This window comes from Lepisma saccharinum, chromosome 23 (assembly GCF_977018435.1).
Source record: "Lepisma saccharinum chromosome 23, izLepSacc3.1, whole genome shotgun sequence".
Taxonomy (NCBI): domain Eukaryota; kingdom Metazoa; phylum Arthropoda; class Insecta; order Zygentoma; family Lepismatidae; genus Lepisma; species Lepisma saccharinum.
The window spans coordinates 15,736,609-15,758,749 of NC_139251.1; the positions used below are offsets into that span (position 1 = coordinate 15,736,609).

General features: G+C 39.0%; 1 protein-coding gene across 1 annotated transcript in view; it reads left to right on the forward strand.

Annotated features, from left to right (window-relative positions):
* LOC146005379 (UNC93-like protein) overlaps nt 1-22,141 on the forward strand; it is a 68,454-nt gene that overhangs the window by 36,870 nt on the left and 9,443 nt on the right. The window contains exons 2-3 of the mRNA XM_083144593.1: nt 14,030-14,332; nt 17,646-18,051. Of these exons, the coding sequence (XP_083000719.1) occupies nt 14,066-14,332; nt 17,646-18,051 (673 nt within the window). The 5' untranslated portion in view covers nt 14,030-14,065. The remainder of the gene's footprint in view (nt 1-14,029; nt 14,333-17,645; nt 18,052-22,141) is intronic.

Sequence of the window (22,141 nt, forward strand, 5' to 3'; positions counted from 1 at the left end):
CGTGGTTGCGGCTCTGCTACTAACGAGAACATTTTGAATTCATCAGTGTTGTTAAGTTTGTATCTGCAAATTGTCCTTAAGATGATATGGCCTGCACGATAGCAGTTTAGGCGTCAGGCACCATATTCTATGCGTATTTTATATTGTTCAGAAAATGTTGCGCTCGTGTTAACCATCTCGGTTTACCTTGGTAGTACACTAATAAGACTAAGAGTTTTTTATTAATCTTGTCGGTAGTCTCTCTTCTCTGGGTTGTGAAAAAGTTGCTCCAATTGTAAGTTGCGATTGGCTACACTCAAACACTCAAGGTTCAATGACGCAATATCCTTTCAGCCTTGCAGGCGTTCCCATTAACCTGCGTGTTCTTTACCAATTGACCTGCAGGAAAAAAAAATCTGCTATTTTTCAAAGTTCGCTGTCCGATTAGAGTACTTGAGATAAAAGTTGGAACGAGAAATATAAATGGTTGGGTGTTAGTTTTAGAGAGAAAACTGCTTATACGACCTTTGCGTTGCTTTCAAGGGAGAGGCAACATTACAATATAGGAAATTCGTGGGGCGTCGTATGGGTTGGATCGCGTGCAAATTTGAAGGCAGATACACTACGCAAATAAAAGAAAAAAACTAAACAGAATAGCAAACAATTTTAGTTTTCCACTCGCAATTAGCCTAAGTTGAACCACTGTCTTTCTCGACTTGTAACCATTAGTTACAATTACTTATAGTTAGGGACACAAATTTATGGTAAATAAAAACTGAGGAGAGCGGTAAATAAAATGTTAGATCAGCGGTATATACCAGCGGTGGGGAAAAAAATTGGCACACTTTCATCATGAGAGGAAACAACATACAAAAGAGCTATAAATTGATAAACTATTTCTTAATTTTTATATACTGTACACATACACAAGTACTTAGCTGTCCAACCAAAAAGAAAAAATTAACACAAAATCATTTCATTTCTAAAATGCATATTCGGGGGAAGAAAGGAATTCAGCTTGACAGGGAGCGAAGTTTTCGAACTGAGATTATGTGCATGGGAAATCCTAATTTGCAGCGTCTTCCTGATGTAATCGAAGATAAAACGTTCTTCAGCTGCAAGTGGTAGGAAACTTTAGGCAAACGTTTCGTTACAAATCGACAGTTTGCGCGCACAACCTCGATTGCCGGTTTTTGCGTGTTTTCTACTTAATTAGATGATATTTCACGGTTATTTCGCGAAAAAGCGTTCATTTCGTGGAAAAGTACACATTTCGCATTACTTCGCGAACAAAACTCATGCATATTTAATCATTGGGGGTGTAGTTATGTGTAGAATGTTCAAAATTGCATCTTTTTTTCAGAATTTCGCGATTTTGCGCATCGCGAAAATTCAATGTGCCTACTTATAGTTGTACAAGCACATACAATCACGACGCCAGAGGTAGCAGGTTCGAGGACTGGTCAAAGCATGCATGTTGCATCGCCTATTTCATAAGTTTCCCGATCATAGTTATCGTCGCGATTAAACCGACAGGTAGAAAGATGTCATAAGCAAAAAAACAACCAAGAAACGAAATAAGCAAAATACGTCAATACCCACCGATTCAAACGGATTCCTACAACCTCAAACTGGACTCGGCAGGTTCAGAAAACCAACAGAAAGCAAAAAGTGGAGTATGCGTCTTGGTATGACGTCACCCCATTCAGGGTCCTTCCTAAAGAAAAATCGCCTGCTCAGATCAACGTACGAGAAGTAAAAGGGACACATTACGTGTATCCTTAGGGACATGCTCATTTGTCTAAAAGTAGCCCAAGGCCTTACCACTAATTCCTAAATTGTGACTTGGTAACAGACTTCGGTTCAGAAAATGTATTGGAAACATATAGAATTGTTAAATCCTCAATTGAGCTGAGAATGCAGAAAGTTGACGAACCATTGGAAATTAAATTTGTGTAAATGACTTGTCATACTTGAGTAAGTACGACAGTTAGGCACAATACCAAAGATTCGCATCTTTTGATCTATATCTGTCGAGATAGAATTTACTGTATTTATCATGTTGGTGCTACCATCTGCAATATGTATATTATTCTTTATCCCAGAGTCCACTCATGGTCCTACCGATGATGGACTGGGTGAACCAGAAAATCAGTCAGGCGGGAAAATGTTCACTTGAGATTACTTACCTGAGAATTGAACCTGGACATTCAACCATTTCCTTTGATGTTGCCTGCTTCAAAAGAGAAAATTAGTCAAACCATATGATTTTCAAACATTCTGTCATTGGCAAACTGTTTGAAAGTCGTAAATGTGACCATTATGATAATACAGGGTGTCCAAAAATTAAGTATGTTTTGTTGAAATAGGGATCTTTACTTGCGCGAAAGACGTTCTGGAGCATTGCCGGTGTTATGACGACAGAAGCTTGTGTATGCGGTTTCGGAGCTACTCCAATATAGTAATGTTTCAGGTGAACACACGTCCTTTGATAAATCCCAACACAAAGAAGTCCATGGGCATGAGGTCAGGGGAACGTGCCACCCCCATCAAGGATCCCCGCGCCCAGTCCATCTCCCAGGAAATATAGCATTCGTGAACGAGCAGACATCTAAAGCATAATTGTAAGGTGCCCCGTCTTGCTGACGTGTGTTCACCCGACTCATTACCCCATTGGAGGAGCTCCGAAACCGCATTACATAAGCTTCCGCAGCCATAACACCGACAATGCTCCAGAACGCCTTTCGCGCCACTGCCGACAAATGGGAAGTGGGTCGTGATGTGGATGGTGCACATGTTGAAAGTAATGTGTAACGAACGTATACCATGAAAAGCATTGCAACTAACAATCCCTATTATAAAAAAATATATACTTAATTTTTGGACACCCTGTATTTTGGTTCAGGGATTAGTTACATCTAACATTCCATCGGAGCAATGGCGTACGCAGAATTATTTTTTCTTGAGGGACTGAAATTGTAAAGGTGGATAGCACATAGCTTTTTTGTACGGGGGGCCGGGATGCAGTATAAAATATAGCACATATTTGGAGTGTTTCAGTCTATTAAAATTTTACTCTTAAGACGAAATTTGTAATTAGGGGTCATTATATGGGGTGTTTGCATTTACGCCTTTATTTTCTTTTCGAATTCTTACTGATTTCCATTGAAAATTTTCATTCTATCAAAATTTCGGGAGGGCTGAAGCCCCATCAGCTTCCCCCTTTCGTACGTCAGTGCCTCGGGAGTGAGCATCAGCGGCGAGAGGACGCATCACCTATCCGCGCTCTTGACACATTTCCCAAGACACTTGAAGTTCCACGGTGTCGTAAGCGAAGACAATAAAAACTCTACTTTCCTTGAAAATATTTTATGTTTTATAAAACACTAGCTGATTGCCCGTCGTTGCCCGGGTATATATTTATCCATTTTCTATTAGACAGGAAAATAATGAATTCTAACTAGTGTTGCTTGCTGAATGGTCTGTTTACCAAAGAATTTAGCGACTCCGAAAACTATGGATTCGACATTAATGTAGGTCATTTTTGACATTTTATTTTTCACCCCCTCTCACCCTCCATGCCGATAGCTGATGAACTTGGAGTTGAACGACATTCGTAGTGTCACTATTCATCTTAGCAACCCCGAAAACTATGGATTCCACACTAATATCGGTCGTCTCGGATTATTTTTACATGCAACCCCTTCCCACCCACACCCCTAGGGTGCCAGGAGTGTCTTACCTCACAGTATTTCTTTCCAGATTACAAGTGATATGTATACAGAGTTTGGTTGAAATTGCTCTAGGCGTTCGAGTTATATGTATGCCGGAACAAACACACACACACATCCATTTTTATATATATATATAGATTTTGGTAATGAATTTTGTTGGAATGTTAGGAAAAATGTTAGTGGAAGCTAGAATGGAAGTCTAAAATGCTTCTTTGAAGCTTGCAAACTTTAAAAGAAGTTTTGTAGTTAAGTCTGGAGTAAATTAAAAATGCTGTAATTATGTAGCAGAAAACTAATGTAATGGTAACATTGCAGGTCAATTTGTCGATTGGATGTGATGATTTCAGTTCTTACTAGGGCTTTATATAGGGTGTCACATAAGTAATAGCGCAAACCGACACAGGTGAAAATACATGATAATAGAAGCAAAAAGGTCTCTGTAAACATGGGTCTGCAAACGAGCCGTTTTCGAAATAATCGCGAATGTGTGATTATAAGCCGCCGCTGACTTCATTGTTTGTAAACGTCGTCCTAGTTGGTAAAATGCTAATAATGTGTGCGAATGTGTGGTAAGAAGCAGTCACTGATTGCATTTTGTAAACACAGAGAGGTGGCGTTGTAATCAACCAGGATGGATACAACAATTACAGATAATTGTACATGCTTGTGACCAATTCCGAAATGAACCGGGGGTTTTTGAAAGTATTTTACCAACCAGGACGAGGTTTACAAACAATGAAGTCAGTGGCGGCTTGTAATCACACATTCGCGATTATCTCGAAAACTGCTCGTTTGCTGACGCATGTTTACTGAGACTTTTTTGCTTCTATTATCGTGTACTTTCACCTGTCAGTTGGCGCTATTACTTTTGAGACACCCTGTATAGTGAACCTTTTACTTGCTCAAGACTTTATCGTACGACACTACTTCCCAAAAAGAAACAAAGGTTATCGAGCGTATTTTCATTGGTTCGCATCACTTGATACTCATCGCCCCTGTTTCTAGCTTTCGACACTGAGTCTGCAAATTCATAGCTTCCCAATTATTCTAACGCTGCTGGGTCAACAACATCGGGATCGAAACAACGACGGCTTCCTCCACAAGCATAAGCGCTAAAGAGGTGACGTCATTACGACCGGTGCCCAGTTGTGTTTTCTGTCTAAGCCGTGGCCAATATCCGAGAACGATGCTGACAAGAAAATTTGTGAAAGTTCTGCTATTTGAAGGTCGATGCAAGCTCATTGTGCCAATTCGAATCTGATAAATTACTTTTGTTTTATTCGCTTCTTGAACTTGCATGTATCGCTTTAACGCCTACGATGTGCAAGTTGTTCAGTCTCTTGTCACCTAATGGGCTCGAGTGACATGTATGACCTGTCACACTATATAAGGAGAACCAGGATGCTCGATTTGCTCCTAGAACCAAGAATTCCGAGAAAAATCTTTTAAGATAGGAGGAAGAAGTTGTATGAAACCCACAAGTAATGTTCACTAAATTGCGACAGGATTAATCAATCTACTCCTCCCTTCTACACTCACATATGGTTTCACATTTCCAGTTTGCACTTAGTTTCTCTTTGGATTTTCCAAGCGCTGGTTTGACCAATGGAATTCATAGCCTGCATACTAATGGGCTATTATACTCTCAACGCTCTTCGTATACTTTCCTAATATATTTTTGTCTCGCCTCGCCTGCTTCTTTGTACTGGAGAACCGCCATTCAGCGCACTCATCTGCATTTGAATTGTGTCAATCCTCCAGTCTGAACCAGACCTATCTTGAACCTGCATAAGTCCACAACCCTTACGCAACGAAGTTACGTTTTTTATATTTATCATGATCAGAAATGTATTAAAATTGTTTAATTTTTCATTAGCAACAGTTCTCAGAACCTCCCTTCGTCTTAAATTTAATATTTCAAAATGTGAAAGCAAGAGAATTTTGTGACCTAGAAATTAATTTGTGATAGGTCCACTAACACGTTTCCTGAATGCTTATGCCTCGGAATGAAGGAACATGACTGCTTCTGATGAGTTATCAATCGTATCAATCAGGGCGTTGTTCACAAACAACCAGTGATAAGCAGACAGCGGCACCAGAGATGTGCAGATAACCCAGGTTTTCCCCTTGGTAATTGTTGGCAATACAAAGTTTAAGGAACCAGTTTTCCGTCTGATCACATTTTCTTCCTTGACCTTCCTTGAGTCGCTGTGCGAAGTATTCATGGTCAACTGGAGTTCAAACAAAAATCGCTGTGAAGTGGCGTTACGCCCCATTGCACACAAATCAGCCGTTGTTGGGATTTCCTCGAATTATTAGTGTTTGCAAGAGTAACACTTTGGTCATTTTTATATTTTGCGTCGCATTTCTATCACTTAAGACAATCGCAACGATAAGGATGAATGTTTAAACTAAGCTGAAGGAACATTCGGGCCAGGGCAGGACTCGCACCCGGAACCCTTAGTGATCTAATCAACCTCTCAATGTGAATCCGAGCTGACATTGAGAGATGAAATTTCTGAACTGGAGAAAAATTTTGCTTGAGGTGGTATCCACTACTTTGTCATCAGTCTTAACTCAGACATCCGTGGCGGAATGGTTATCACAACGCGCTACGACGCCAGGTGTTCCGGAAACGAGTCCCGGGTAAGGCATGGATATTTGTGTTTGTCCAAACGAGAGAATCTGAACATTGAGAAAACCGAGAAATGAAAAATGGAGAAAATAGTGAAAAACGGGGATACTACCGCTTAAGGGTATTCCTTAAAATAAAAGAAAGTCGTTAGGGCGTCTGACTACCATGCGAGAGACCCGGGTTCGAACCCCGGTGGGGGAGAACCGTACCTTTTTCCACCTGTTCAAGCGGCTCCGGTGCCCATCCAGCGTAGTATAACGTGGGTACCTGGAGGAAACTCTTGGGAGTAAAGGCAGCCAGGTCCGTGGTGCTGATCACCCCCACCTTCGGCCGTGATCAAGGATGTGTGAGGCCCTAACTCCATAACCCTATACGCCTACATGGTGTGTGCAAAGCACAGGGGAGCATTTTGCTTTACTTTCACTCATCATTGCCGCGATTAGTCATAAGTGGCAGAAAAGGGACGCAAATTAACTAAAATAAGAAATCCAAGTTCTCAGTCTTAACGCACATGTCTGTTTTGGAATTGAGGTGTGTTGTTGCGGGGGGGGGGTGGAGGGGGAGAGCACACATACGAACTTCCCAGTTGTATTTTCCCTTTTTAACTTGGGTATTAATTCTGACGATTTTAAGGAACAGTGATATAAAGAACGACGATTCGAGAAATGTACGGATACACCCACGCGTTATCAAAGATTCAAAAGCACGATCACTTGCTTCAGTGTTACGCTTCTTGGGCAAGGAGGCCGGTTCTTTTGCTTTGTAAGTGCGTGAAACCGAAGGAAATTTAAATTTGCAAGGTTTTCCAATTAACGTGCATAACGGGGCGCGAATCCTGGAAGGGCAATTTAATGTCTTGAAAATTGACCTTCGTGTCATCATCCACAATGGACCTAATCCGTGACGCTTCTTCCCTTTCACATTTTGGTCGAAAGGGGGCAATTAACGTCGTCAGTCGTTGTCTTGAGGATTACGTCCAGTCCCTCCAATCCGTGCCTCTTGAAGCTTACTGGCGCCATCTCAACATATCCTTGGTCATGTGACAGTTATGGTTTTTCATATCCAAGGATTGGATTTATATGTAGTACAAATCTGCTAAATATGTAAATACATATTTAGTTATTTTCACCAAAATGTGGAGTTAAACCTGGACTTATGGTAAGAATTTACCTTTTTAATATCAGACACTACAGAAGGGAATCCCGTACGTCTGCCACAAAATCGTTGCTTCTGGCGCTGCTGTCGGGCGCGCAACTAGTAGAGAGGGTGGGGTTAGCAATGGGCTGCTCGACTTGACACTCTTGCAACGGTGCCAAAATAACATTTGTAACAACCAGGAGTCCTCATGCTTGAGTTCTCATTCTCTATTGTTGACAACAATTGTAAATAAACAGGAATGTTTTACAATAGCAAAAGCAAACAATTGGAAGGTGTAAAATAAACTTTTTTGTTCAGATGACAGAAAACTTGTAATTAACGCAATTGGACACAATACAAAATGTCGTAAATTTTAAATTTCTTTAACGTCGCTTCGTACTTCGTCAGTTATTCGCAAGAAATTTATCAAAGTCTTTCGGTCACACGGGAACATATAGCGTATATGGTGAGACATGGGCGTAACTTGGGGCCTAACTTTGTAGGGGGGCAGAATTAAATTAGGCCTAATTTTGAGGGTGCAGAATTAAATTGGGCTTAATTTTGAGGGGGTGGAATCAAACTTGGGCCAAAATTTGGGGGAAGAGATGCGAACATTATTCCATCGCATAAAAACAACGTCCAGGATTATTTACTAAATAACTGTGACGTTTGCGAAATCACAAATATTACTCTTTATTACTTTGCTCCTCAGGTCCTCTAACTTGTAAATTTGAATAAACCAAAAATTTTCGGGGGGCAAGTGCCCCCACATTCCCCCGGCCAAGGTACGCCTGTGTGTTGAGAAATGTTCTGAAATATGGAAATATGTAAAAATAAATAAAATGAGTCAAAAAATCTAATAAATGTAAACACATGGAAAATATAAATTGAATTTTTCGAGTCTACATGCCATGATGTGCAAAGATCATGAGAAATGTAACTGATTTCAGCTTCATACATAAATATGTATTTCATATAAATCCGTTCCCTTCTCAAGGACTCTGCCTTGGAAAATAATCACCTGGGACGACATAAGCTCATTCTTCTTACGGGAACCATTAATTCAAAAAAAAAAAAAATACCCACAGCATGGAGAAACACTGAATCGGACCTCTACAAAACTGAGAATCCATGGTCAGTGATAATCTTTGTTTTGTCCTTGTGAGGCTTTAAAGTGTTACGTGAGAGCGTCATGGTCTCAGATTACTTCATTTCCAGGAAGTCTTGTCACGGCTGCATCGTCTCCTATAGGAGACGTGGAAAGAGTAGTAGTCTTTCTGCACTTCATGGCATTCACAAACTACAAACGCCCTTGGTGCACATTTTTTTTTATAAATCACCTGGACAGTTTGACCAGAAATTTACACCCACACAACAGCAATTTAATAAAACTTAGACGAAAGGCTACGAAAATCCATATATTGGAGATTTCCTGTAAAAGGTATGACGAAGTTTAATTTAAGCTTATATTCAATTTTCTAATGACTCAGGTCAAGTCCTTATGATGTTTCATCATCATCCCTGCGTAAAGATTGGTGAGATGCACACCCAGTGGGTATCTGGCGGTAGGGCAGTAAAAGCGGTAGGAACGTGGTGCCGATCACATCTGAACTATGGCTGGGATCGAGAGTCTCGATCAGACAGAAAAAAAGTACTCAGGTGCTACCAAAACTGTCCTCTTGGAGCAGTAAAATCTAGTATATTTTAATTAATATTTCCATTTCAGACTTTATTTTGTGAAGTATGTATTTCTCTTTTGGTTTCAATCTTTGCTCAATATATTGGCTAAATTTTCTTGTACATAACTGTATGCAGAAAACAGTTATATTTAAAATTGTCTTTCGATTACGCTTGACTATTATTTTGATAAAATATTGAAACTTCAATGCCTTTTGGGGGCGTCACCTTAAAATAGTGCAATTTAGCTGAAATTTTGCAAGGCACGCTTTTTTATGTATTGGAACAAGATTAGGGGTTGGGAGCAGAGAATTTCAAAACCTGAAAAATAAAGGCCACCCTACGAAACCTCACCTCTCCGCCCCTATGTGCTTTAATTTACTTTTCATTTGGTACTTGCAAACAAATGACCGCTGACGAACAATCATTTTTCACCTATTTAGACAAAAGTTTGCTCATAAGTGCATAATGTTTTTTTTTTATTTATTCCAAATATTTCTCTCACTATAAATAAGTTTCAAAAAGCAGAAAGCCGCCAAGAGATGACCAAATTTAAACTAGTGTTTGGTTACATCGTGGTGTATATATTTTACAGTGACTGGCAGACACACATTCCCAGGTAAATGAAAAGGCAAATCAATGTGAAGACAGAGCAGGGAGCATGGGTTTCTCTGGACTTCGAATATTTTTATTGTGGCTTTATTTAATTTAATAATGGATTGACAATCTATTTGCCTCTGTAATATCTGAGAGAATGACGAACTAAGACATGCGTCATGACAGCGACGACAAAAGAAAAAAAACTGAATAAACTCGTTGTGCCTGAGTGTAATAGTATTTGTAACGATATGATTTTAAAATGAAATAAAATAAAAACTATTTCAGATAACAATTTTTTTTATATTATTTTGAAGCATAGTTTAGTTTAATACATTATGTTTTAAATAACACATAATTTAAGTGTTCACCTCAACTTCGTGCACACGAGTGAATTCGATGAACCCAATTTTCGATGACATTGTGCAATCCTACCTCGTTTTGAAAAAAAAAATGGTCCGATGATGCCACTGTGATATCATAAACCGAGAAAAAGTAAGCCATGGTTTGATAATGAATGTCATAATCTAATAGAAATAAGAAATCAGGCTAGACTTAGGTGGTTAAATAACTCTGATGATACAAATCTAAACAATTATAGTAGAATAAAGCGAGAAGTAAACCGCACGTTTAGAAGTAAAAAAAGAGATTACTTGAAAAGCAAAATTAACGAAATTGAAACAAACAGCAAAATAAAAATATCAGAGATTTATATAAAGGTGTAAATGAATTTAGAAATGGGTGGCAACCTAAAGTAAACTTGATAAAAGATAAAGACGGTGATTTTCTAGCTGACCCAAGCGATATTCTAAATAGATGGAAGAACTACTTTAATGACCTTTTAAATGTCCATGTAGGAGATAAATCAGAAGTGAATGAAGTACACACAGCAGAACCTTTAGTTCCAGAACCTAACTTGACTGAAGTTAAAGATGCTATTAAAAGGCTTAAGAATAACAAAGCACCTGGCATTGATTTAATACCAGCTGAGTTAATTAAATATGGTGGAAATTCATTAATATGTCAAATTCATAAATTAATTTGTTTAATATGGAATAAAGAAGAAATCCCTCAACAGTGGAAAAAATCCATAATTGTTCCTGTGTTTAAGAAAGGTGATAAAATGAACTGCAATAATTACCGTGGAATTTCTCTACTCTCAACAACATATAAAATATTATCTAACATTATTTTAACAAGACTAAACCCATATGCTAATGAAATTTTAGGTGACTATCAATGTGGATTTAAACGTAACAGATCAACTACAGATCAAATTTTTCACATCAGACAGACACTTGAAAAAAAGTGGGAATATAATCAAAATGTCCATCAGCTATTCATTGATTTCAAGAAAGCATATGATTCGGTCAAAAGAGATAAATTATATAATATATTAGTAGAGTTTGGAATACCTAAGAAGCTTGTTAGTATGATAAAAATATGCACCAGTGAAACAAAGTAAAATTCGTGTGGGTATTAATGTGTCTGACAAATTTACAATTCATGATGGGTTAAAACAAGGAGATGCATTATCTCCATTGCTCTTTAATTTTGCCTTAGAATATGCTGTTAGGAAGGTAAAAGAAACTAAAGGAGGACTAAAATTAAATGGTGTGACTCAGTTGTTAGTATATGCAGATGATGTAGACTTACTGGGAGATGATGTGAATACAATTAAGAATAATGCTAAAATATTTTTCAAAACTGCTAAAGAGATAGGTTTGGAAGTTAACAAAGAGAAAACTAAATATATGCTTACAGGCCGAAACCAAGTGTTAGGTAATAATCAAAATCTAATTACTGATAACAACTCGTTTGAACCAGTTTCCAATTCAATATTAACAAATGAAAATGATATTAAAGAGGAAATAAAAAGTAGGCTTAATTCAGGAAATGCATGTTACTTCTCTCTTCATAAACTTTTGTCTTCTCGTTTAATATCCAAGAAACTAAAAGTTAAAATATACAAAACAGTAATTTTGCCTGTAGTATTATATGGATGTGAAACTTGGTCCCTTACATTGAAAGAGGAACATAAATTGGGAGTATTTGAAAATAAGATGCTTAGGAAAATCTTTGGACCTAAAAGGGATGAGGAGACAGGTGAGTGGAGAAGGTTACATAATTTAGAACTACATAATTTGTATTCATGTCCGGATATTATTAGAATAATTAAATCAAGAAGACTCATGTGGGCAGGCCATGTGGCACGAATGGGAGAGGAAAGAGGAGTTTACAGGATTCTTGTTGGGAAACCTGATGGTAAGAGACCTGTAGGAAGGCCAAGACGAAGATGGAGAGACAATGTTGAGATGGACCTAAGGGAAATCGGTAGGGATGGAAAAGAGTATATAGATCTTGCTCAAGATAGGGAAAGATGGAAGGCCTGTGTTGCTGCAGCCATGAACCTTCAGGTTTAAGAAGGCTAGAGAGTTCGTTAGTTAGTTAGATGATGCCACTGTGTCATAAACCACACCATACAGTGACCGTTTGCGGATGCAAGGGCTTCTCGTGAATCTCTTGTGGATTGTTTTCACACCAAAAACTACAATTTTGTTTAACATACCCACGTAACCAGAAATGAGCTTCGTCTAAGATAATTTTTTTGCCCAAAATTATGATCCGTTTCAAGTTGCTCTAAAGCCCAAGAACCAAACATTCTTAAAGTGTATTTAGCCATGATGAATTGTCACAGTATACTAAACACAAATGACAACTAGTGACAGTTATAATATTTGAAGCATAGTTGCCAGTTCATTTCAAAATCATATCATTCTTATTTAAAAACCCTTTATAATACAGATTGTGTATTTTTGAAAATAAGTATAATATTTTTCAATATATATATATGAATCTTGAAAATATAAATCATTAACCAAATATGACATTTATATAACAGAGCATAACCATTGATGAAGTAAAAAATCTCTGTTCGCCTTAATTAGGATAGAGATTTGATCTAAATTACCAACGAGTACTGGATTTTGGTCACTTTCAAAGCCTATTGGTTTGGAACAATCTGAGCAGAGTTGTCAAGTGTTGAGAAAATGCACTGAACGAAGACACTCCACGATACAATATCAAGGCTAATGTGAAATTCTATATCGAATCGATGTTTGGTACAGTGGGTTGCATCCAAGTATTACCTGGCAAATTGACCATTACTAGCTTCAACCATTTGTGCCTCATACCCTACGTGTTTCTGACAATAAGTTTTTTCCTTTGCGGCATGCTTGTTGTCGTCGATACTTCGTTGCCGTTTGAGAAATACAAAGTCAATGAATTAGTTCCGCTCTAGACGGAAGCACTTTCTTTAACATTTTTGCTAGTATAAATGCTACGTAAATGCTTCCAAGAAACGTATAGCAGATATAACTTTACACGGAAGCATTTCGTGTAACATTTCAGTTAACTTTTTCAATTACAATGTATAATGTATACAACACGAAATATACGTCGCGTTACACCACCATCTATGGTGAGTGCACAGTGTTCACAATCGAAACAACTAAAATATTCTTCCATACGTGTACTACATACGTTATATAAAGTATGTTTTTTAAGCAGCGTCATTGTTTTGTACCTAATACCGTTTTACATGAAACGTTATTTCTTTCTGTTGAATAGTTATCGGCTTTTAAAAATGTGGAAGTGATACATTGCTTACATATCACGCGGCCGCCATTACATCTGCACCCGTGACCTAGAGGTCGCTTCTGATTGGTTATGCTACGAAAAATGCCACGGAAAAGGATGGATCCTATCTTTGAGAATGCCATGAATGCTGAAATGCAACAAAATTTTTCACTTTACACGGCATGGCAAAAATGTTAAGAAAAATGCTATTAAATGCTTTCGTCTAAAGCAGGCCTTACGGTGATGGACAATGGACCTGGTAATATTTACGCACCTCGCACAGGCCCGTAGTCAGGCATGGGTCAGGGGGCTGAGAACGTGCTAAAAAGAGAATCTGGAAAAGACTAAATATCTCGGGATCGTAAGAAAGTATTAACACTCCATTAAATTAATATTCGTGGAAGCCTGCAAGGATATGGATGTAAAAATGTTCTTGCTCGTTTCGCACGCAATGTTCTGAGCACCCCCCTGGAACTTCCGTCAGACCCCTTGACATTAAAACTATTTGGTGTAATTTGTTTGCAGTAAAGTGTAAAAATGTAGACAGCAGATATGATTCTGTTATGACCTCACACTGCAAAAAGGAAGCGTTGGAATCTGTCTTATATTAATTTGCCATTTCTCTCTACAGACTGCTACACCCGGAGGCTGTAAACCCAGGGAAAGAATGGTTGTTCCTGTGGAGGACGTCCAGGACGCGGAGAGCGGTGGCTGCTACAACGAGGCCTTCGCGGAGGACAAGAGGAACGACCCTCTGCAGGCAGCTCGCGTGTACATCGACACCCCAAAGAAGGGGAAGGAACTCCCCGGGGCCGCGGACGTGTGTACGCTGTCCACGTCCAAGGGGAAATTCTCACCTGCAGAAAAATGGCGGATACTCAAGAACGTGCTGGTCGTCAGCTGCGCCTTCATGATTCTTTACACAGCTTTTCAGGTGAGTTCTTTTCCTCTTAATTTCACTGTAAATCCGCTGACTACTGCATTGGTTTGTTTAATCATAACCTGTTCGTTCTTAATTTTAATTCAGTAAACTGCATAACTCTCAGACGTTTCTAATCCAGAAGATTTATTCCTAGGCATCCGCAGGCCCTCTGATTGGGGTGAGGGGGTGGCAAAAGCCTTTATGAAAGTTCAGAGAAATTAAAACCTCATCTCACTGTTTTGTTCCATTGATTGGTGTGGAACAGGGTGTGTATAAAGTGTCCGGACCCGCCGAAAATCTCTATATTAGAACAATTCAAACTTTCATGGCACCAATGTTCTTTGTCCACCCCGCTTTATTTCCGCTCTCTGTGATTCACAAACAGTTTTCCATATAAACATGGTTTCGTATAGCGAATTCTAAACATATATACTTAATTTATTCATTTCAAACAGTAATGGCGAGTGGCAGTTGCCCCCTTGTTAAGTCTTCTCTACAAAGAAAAAATGTACTGTCCTTGCCCTTCATCCCACTTTTGTCACCCAATCACCGCTACAGATTTCCAATGTATGGGCAATTTATTATCTAAACACACAGAGGTAATGCAACTAACTAATATATTGTGTGTGAATAACAAGATATTTGCTAGAGAACGAATAGTTGATAGTTCAATTTCATAGGAAATAATACTCTCCTTCCTCACCCTTCGTAGCTGCTTGAAATTTAGTCTGCTTGAAAACACTTAATTTTGAAAATACCATAATATTGTTTAATAACGGTAATGGCAACTGCCCCCCCCCCTCCCCGTGCGCACGCCTATGGATTTATTGTTCCGGCAACTTCTATCCATCTTTGGCGCAAGATTGATCAATTTGTAGGACTAGTCTGTCATGTTCCTAGCCCTCCATGCACACCGCGCTATGACGCCAGGCGTTCCGGGTTCGAATCCCTGAGCATGGATGTTTGTGAGTGTCCATTCATAAATTTCATAATGTCATCCCTCATTACCATCTTCGCAAATTAGCCAAAAGTGGCACATAAAGCGAAGTAAAATAAATCAAATCAATCAATCAATTCTAGCCCCATAATTAAGAGGGGGATATGGCTGGTGAACTACTGTGAGCTTCCACCTAGATCCGAGGTATCCGCTGACGAAGGACAAGTGCGATACTCAGTTTGGGTTAGGGATTAAACTTGTCAAGCAACAGCAACATGAAACCATAAACATTCCAATGGGGAGGGATAATTAGGGAGATTCTGGGATAAAATATAGGCTGTGTTGATATATTGTAAACAGCTTATAAAGTGTGTCACAGGACACACTATGATAGCGTATAAAGATGGACTTGATTGAATTATTTGTTCTTCGCTTCACTCTTTTTTTTTAAGAGTTCATTTAGGGCAGTGGTTCCCTAAACGAAATGTTCCAATACTTTCACTGAAGTGACACTTATTCCAAATATATGCTTACTAGTACATTTTAAGCAAAATGTTTATTTCTTTACTTAAGGCAAGAAACCTAACCACATTAATTGAGCCTTGCAAGTGTTAGGCCGGCTTTAGACGGAAGCATTTCCTTTAACATTTTTGCTAGCATAAATGCTACGTAAATGCTTCCAAAAATCTTATAGCAGATAGTACTTAACACGAAAGCATTTCATGGACCATTTAGGTTAGCTTTTGCGATTGCAATGTATAATATATACAGCACGAAAGGCACGTCGAGTTACACGCTATGCTGTGTGCACGGTGTTTACAATTGAAAAAGCTAAAATATTCTTCCATACGTGTACAGTAAACGTTGTAAATTATATATTTAATTAGCGCCATTCCTCTCTACCTAAAACCATTTAATACGAAGCCATATTTCTCTCGGTTGAATAGTTATCGTCGTTTAAAAGTGTGAAGTGATACGTTGTTTACATCTCACGCCACCGCCATTACATTTGCACTCGTGACCATGAGGTCGCTTCTGATTGGTTATGCTACGAAAAATGCTACGTAAATAAAGCCGGTTCTTTCCTTGAGAAATGCCAGGAAATTTGCCATGGCAGCTGAAATTCCATAACATTTCTTACTTTACAAGATAGCTTTTTGGTCATGGCATAAATGCTAAGGAAAATGCTTTCGTCTAATGCGGGCCTTAAATAGGCTTACATATGACTTGGGCGCCGTGGAAACGTCTTGAAACATTAAGCGAGCCGTGAAACTAAGAAGTTTGGGAACATCCGATTTAGGGGATAGTTGAGTATCGTGGGATTTCAAAAGAGGGTCAGTATTGTTATTTTTATTATTGAACTACCTTCAGAAACATTATTCATGATGAATATTGTGTTGAAATGGTTATTGCTTTATGTTGCTTTCCTGCTTTTAGTTTAATTGTGTCGATGAGGATGGATTGATAGTGATTAGAATCAATAAATGGATATTTTTGAAACCAGAACGAGAGTGGCATTTACAATTGGAGACGACACCAAGTTAATTTATCAGTATGAAGTTAAACTAAAATATAATTATTAAAATGAGGGCTCGTTCCTATCCCGGTTTGTCTCGTTTCAGCAGAAAAAGAAACTTGGTATCAAGACGAGATGAAACCTGAAAGCACGTTTCAAGGTGCTTTCCAGATTTCACCGGTGGACTGGCTGGTGCACCGCTGATGCACGCTTCGGAGTTCCGTACTTCACCGGTGTAAACCAAATCTTTCCCCGGTTAATCCATGACGTCATTTCACACAGTCCTACAGAGCTGGTGAAACAAAATGGCGTCGTCTGCTTTGAAAGTTGTTCTGCTTCATGATATCAATTCTGTAGGCAAGAGTTCGGAATGTCACGACGATTTTGTTGCACGGAGGGCGAATAAACAAGTTGCAGGCATAAACTATCGACATTTGTAATAGGGCTGCTCCGTTACTTGCACGCAAAGTGAAATAAAGTATGTCGACGCATCAAAACATGCGTCCATGTTCTGCAGCAACATGCAGCAAAGCATCCATTCGCGTTTTCTTTACGAAAGAATTCCATTTAAATTCGTACTGCACATGGAAATTGAGATGTAGTTAAGTGAAAATATATATTATTTGTGAAATATCTTCTGTGATTTAGAAACTATCAGTAACGTTTTCCTAATAAACGCGAATATACGTCCACTTTAATAATGTAGTCTTAATTTGTTTCACTATGAAGCTTTCTGGATTTCACTTCAGTTTTGGTTCACCAGTCTGGTCCACGCTGGCGAATTCTGGAAAGCGCGGTCAGTATGGTGCAAACTAAAAGTCTAATGATAAAGATCCAGATATATATTTCATGTGCTAAAATCTTGTTTCCAGGGCACGGCCAATCTCCAGAGCTCCATCAACTCTGAGGCGGGTCTTGGAACGGCGTCGCTGTCGTCCATCTACGCCGCCCTCATCCTGTCCACGCTGTTCCTCCCTGTCATCATCATCCGGGGCATCGGCTGCAAGTGGGCCCTCTCGCTCTCCTGCCTCTTCTTCATCCCGTACATCGCGGCCCAGTTCTACGCCAAGTTCTTCACCCTCATCCCGGCGGGCGTGCTGGTGGGCCTTGGCGGGGGGCCCCTCTGGTGCGCCCAGTCCACCTACCTAACTGTTGTCGGGAACGTCTACGCGGAGCTCACTGGCGTCAAGTCTGACGTCATAGTCATCAGGTTTTTCGGAATCTTCTCCATGCTGTTCCAGGGAAGCCAGATCTGGGGCAATGTGATTTCATCTGCAGGTAAGAAGGCGTTCTCCACACTAATTACTTCTTACAACATGGCAATGTCTGAAATATGTGGCTGGATGTACAGTGACAACCATGAGTATTACCGTTACATTGTCCATGACTATTTTCATTAATTTTTCTCTTACATCCTGTATGTTTTTAAGAAATAGATTTTTATGCATGCTGGTGCAGAAGTTGTCAACAGCGTGATTTGAGTTTTCTTCTAATTCTTGAAGCTCTTATTGGGACAAATAAAGTACACGAACATGGTGATGGACAATTTGAACGGTAATACTCATGGCTCCCAATGTACGAGGGTTATCCAGAAAAAAAGGAACTTTTTGATGTAAAACACAAACTACAAATGATGTGTGGAAGAAATTATGGTACAGAAACTACATACCATACTGCTTTTCCACATATTCGCCATACACATCTAAGTACTAATCATAACGTGATGACAGTTTGTTGATGCCATCATTGTACTGTGTTGACGCCAATGTATTCAACCATGTCGTGACAATGACCGTGAGCTCCTCAGTCAGCAGTCTTGTACTGTAACGATTTCGTGAAGAAGAGATCGTGAAATTGCAGGAAAAGATTCATGCCTAACGTTTAACGTTGGTCAGCCTGAATTGCTTCATCGATCTTTGTCTTCGAAACCTTTATAGGTGAACTGTACTGTGTGCTACAGTCGAAGGTTGCTTCTTCCAGAAAGTTCTTTGCCACAGCTGGTGAACTCAAAGACACTGTCAGTACATTGTTGAATACGTTGTCAGAAAGAGAGTACAATGACAGCATCAACAAACTGGTATCACGCTATAAGTGCTTGAATCGGTGTGGCGAATATCTGGAAAAGTAGAGCAAGGTGTGTAGTTTCTGCACCATAATTTTTTTCCGCACATTATTTGTCATTTCTGTTTCAGATCAAACCGTCCTTCGTATTAGCCCCGTCTAGTTCACTGCACTTTTTGACTCTTTGCACTCAAGAGTATAGTTGGTTACGAAGTGTCACACAGTCACCTCTGCTTCGTTGATTTGGTGTCACGTAGTGTATTTGGTGCCTGTACAGTTTGCACAACGTTCTGGGGCGGTGTAGTGTGTGGTGCAGTCACGTGGTACGTGATAACCAATGAAATGAACTGTGAAAGCACGAGAAGGCATTTGTTGAATCTTTGGGTCTTGGACACCGCTTATTGTCTACTTTGTTGAGCATGGCTTCTTCGCACGAGCCTGACACTGGAATGTACCTGCACTACACCTAGTGTCAAACGGTGTTGCGAACTTGACTCATTATGTCTAATATACCGGGTGTTTCACAACTAATTGACTCGTTACAAAAATTTATTGCAAGTAAATTACTGAACTTACGTTAAGGAAACCAGTCCAGAACGATCGAAGAACGCAAACAGTTTGTGCGTTTATGTTTTGTTAAGCTGAGAGTTGACATCCCTGCCGCTAGGCGACACTCAAATCACCCACATCACTCATACTGTGTTGTGCAATGTTTTGATCCTCAAGATCACCGGACCTTACACCGTGTGACTTCTTTTTGTGGGGTTTCATCAAAGACTGATGCCGCGTGATATCGCAGCCTTAAGGAAGCGTATCATCTCAGCGATAGACACTACCGACAGGCCCTTTTTCATGCGAGTGTCGCAAGAAGCAGACTGTCGTGTCGATGTGTGCCGTGTCACCCGTGATGCACACATTGAACATTTGTAGCTAGCTGTAAAAAAAAACAACAAAAAAAAAAACTGAAAGTTCCTCGTTCGTTCTGGACTGGTTTCAATAACGTAAGTTCAATACTTTATTGCAATAAATGTTTGTAACCCCTAAATTATTTGAAACACCCGGTATTATGTGTGTGTTCTATGCACTGACCACTCGCAATCAAACTAGGACTCTGCATGACACTATGGACGGAGGAGTATCCAGTGGAAATTGGAATAGGGCTGTTTCCCACTAGAGATATAACAGCAGTGTAAAAAGTTATTATTCATAAAGATAAATCACTTCCTGATGCTATCATAATTGTTTTTGCAGATGCCCCTTTCAACTGTGTAAAAGTTTGAGAACAACTTTCACAAAATTTGACCCTGATTCAAAGTAAGAGGGGGAGACCTTGGACTTCTAGAAAGGTGTTAACTGTAAGATTGCGAAAAACGCATGCAAAGGATAGCAGTTACTGGTGAAACCACACAAGTACGTGAGAAATCATTCTTCAAGAATTGAAGCAATCTATTCAATGAACTCACTTGGGCACAACCGCACAATACCGAAAGCAAATATTAAGGAACAGAATAACTATTAATGATAAGCCTTTGACCGAAAATTTTACCCTTTAATGCCAGAAACTGCAGAGAAATCTCGAAAGCAACAAATTGCGTGTTCTAATTTACATTTTATGCACATATAATGTACATACGTATGGAACAACGACAAAAGTTCTTAATTTCATTAATAGTGATGATAAACAAAATATGTACTCATTGAAAAATATACATTAGTTAACGTACTTGCTGCAGTCATCTGAAAGTAGCCTGAGTCTATGAAGTAAATTTTAATCTGAATACTTTAGGAAATTATTTTGGGCTAGACACCCCCATCCCCCCAAGGCCAATGGCGGATCTCCCAAAAAAATCGTCATCCGTCCCCTCTAAATTATACCATTCGCGCCCTCAAACGATATCGTAATCCCTACAAAGTATTTAATTACGACAACGCGTCTACCTAAAGTATATTTTTTCTTCGCTTTTTGTTACAAATGATGCACCTGCTTTAAATTATGCAGTATACCAACAGACTAAGCATTATATTTTAAGGAGTAATGTAATTGATGAATATCGATTATGTCTTGTAATGCAACTGTAGTATAAATCTTCACATGCACCTCAGTAAAGCGCCAAACTCGGATCGTCATAATAGAACATTACGAGCAAAGCGAGAAAGAAAATTTTTACATCCATATCCTTGTAGGCTTTCAAGAATATTAATATAATAGGGTGTTAATACTTTCTTACGATCCCGAGATATTTAGTTTGTTCCAGATTCTCTTTTAGACGTTCGGGGTCGAAAACTTGTGGATACCATATCGCTAAATACAGTCTCCAAAATTTAATGTTCGAACTCACTCTCTCCACTAAAGAAATCACTTCACAATCTAAGATTTAACACTTTATAAAGACACATATCTCTCCAAATTTAATACTCAATCCTACCACTAAAATTTTCATGCCAATTTTAGACTTACTGTTGATATTGGAGTGGATATTGCCTCGTCCAAAAAACAATTCTATCACCACACCAGAATTTCCGCAACAGTCTGACAATAGTAATACACAAGAATTGGATACTTCCCTCAATTTAATACTCAATCCCCGTCTAACTAATATACCCCCAACAATCAAAGACCCAGAGTTGGATTCTGTCCCCAACGTTTAATTCAGAATCCCCCCCACCCCAGAACGCACATGTCAATTAAGGCCTAATATGTAAGAGTTGGATATTTCTCCACCCCCCCATTCGATAATGCTCTTAAACACTTTCTTTTCTTCATCTAATTGATTAAATATGGTACATTTAAGGTGTAAAATTTTTACATATATGTTGAATTTCATATTATTTGAAGGGAAAAAAATCCCCCACCCCAAATCTATGGCGCAGCGCCATAATCCGCCCCTGTGGGCACCCCTGAACAGTTAAAATAATTTCAAACGTGAGTATAGTGTCTTTGAACATTTTGCTTGCAAGGGAAGACACGAATAACTATAAATGCCACAACTTCAGTAAAAGAATCTTGAGATTATTTTTTTCATGGGAGTACATTTACAGTGGTTCTACTGTGTGAGTGAAAGTTCTATATAGGCATAAAATTTATTTCACAAACGCACTTTGTTTCATTCATGTATTTGCTTCAAACAATGCTGAACAAAAGAACGAAACTGGATACTTTCATCTCAACGCTGAAATTTAAGCGGGTAATTCTGCTTGATTAATATGAGGTTTATGGTATTTGTAATTTATTGTTTCACACAAAGGTTTAAATTGAAACTTTGAATTTATATTACATTTAGGGAAGTGGTTTAGAGGAGGTAGTAAG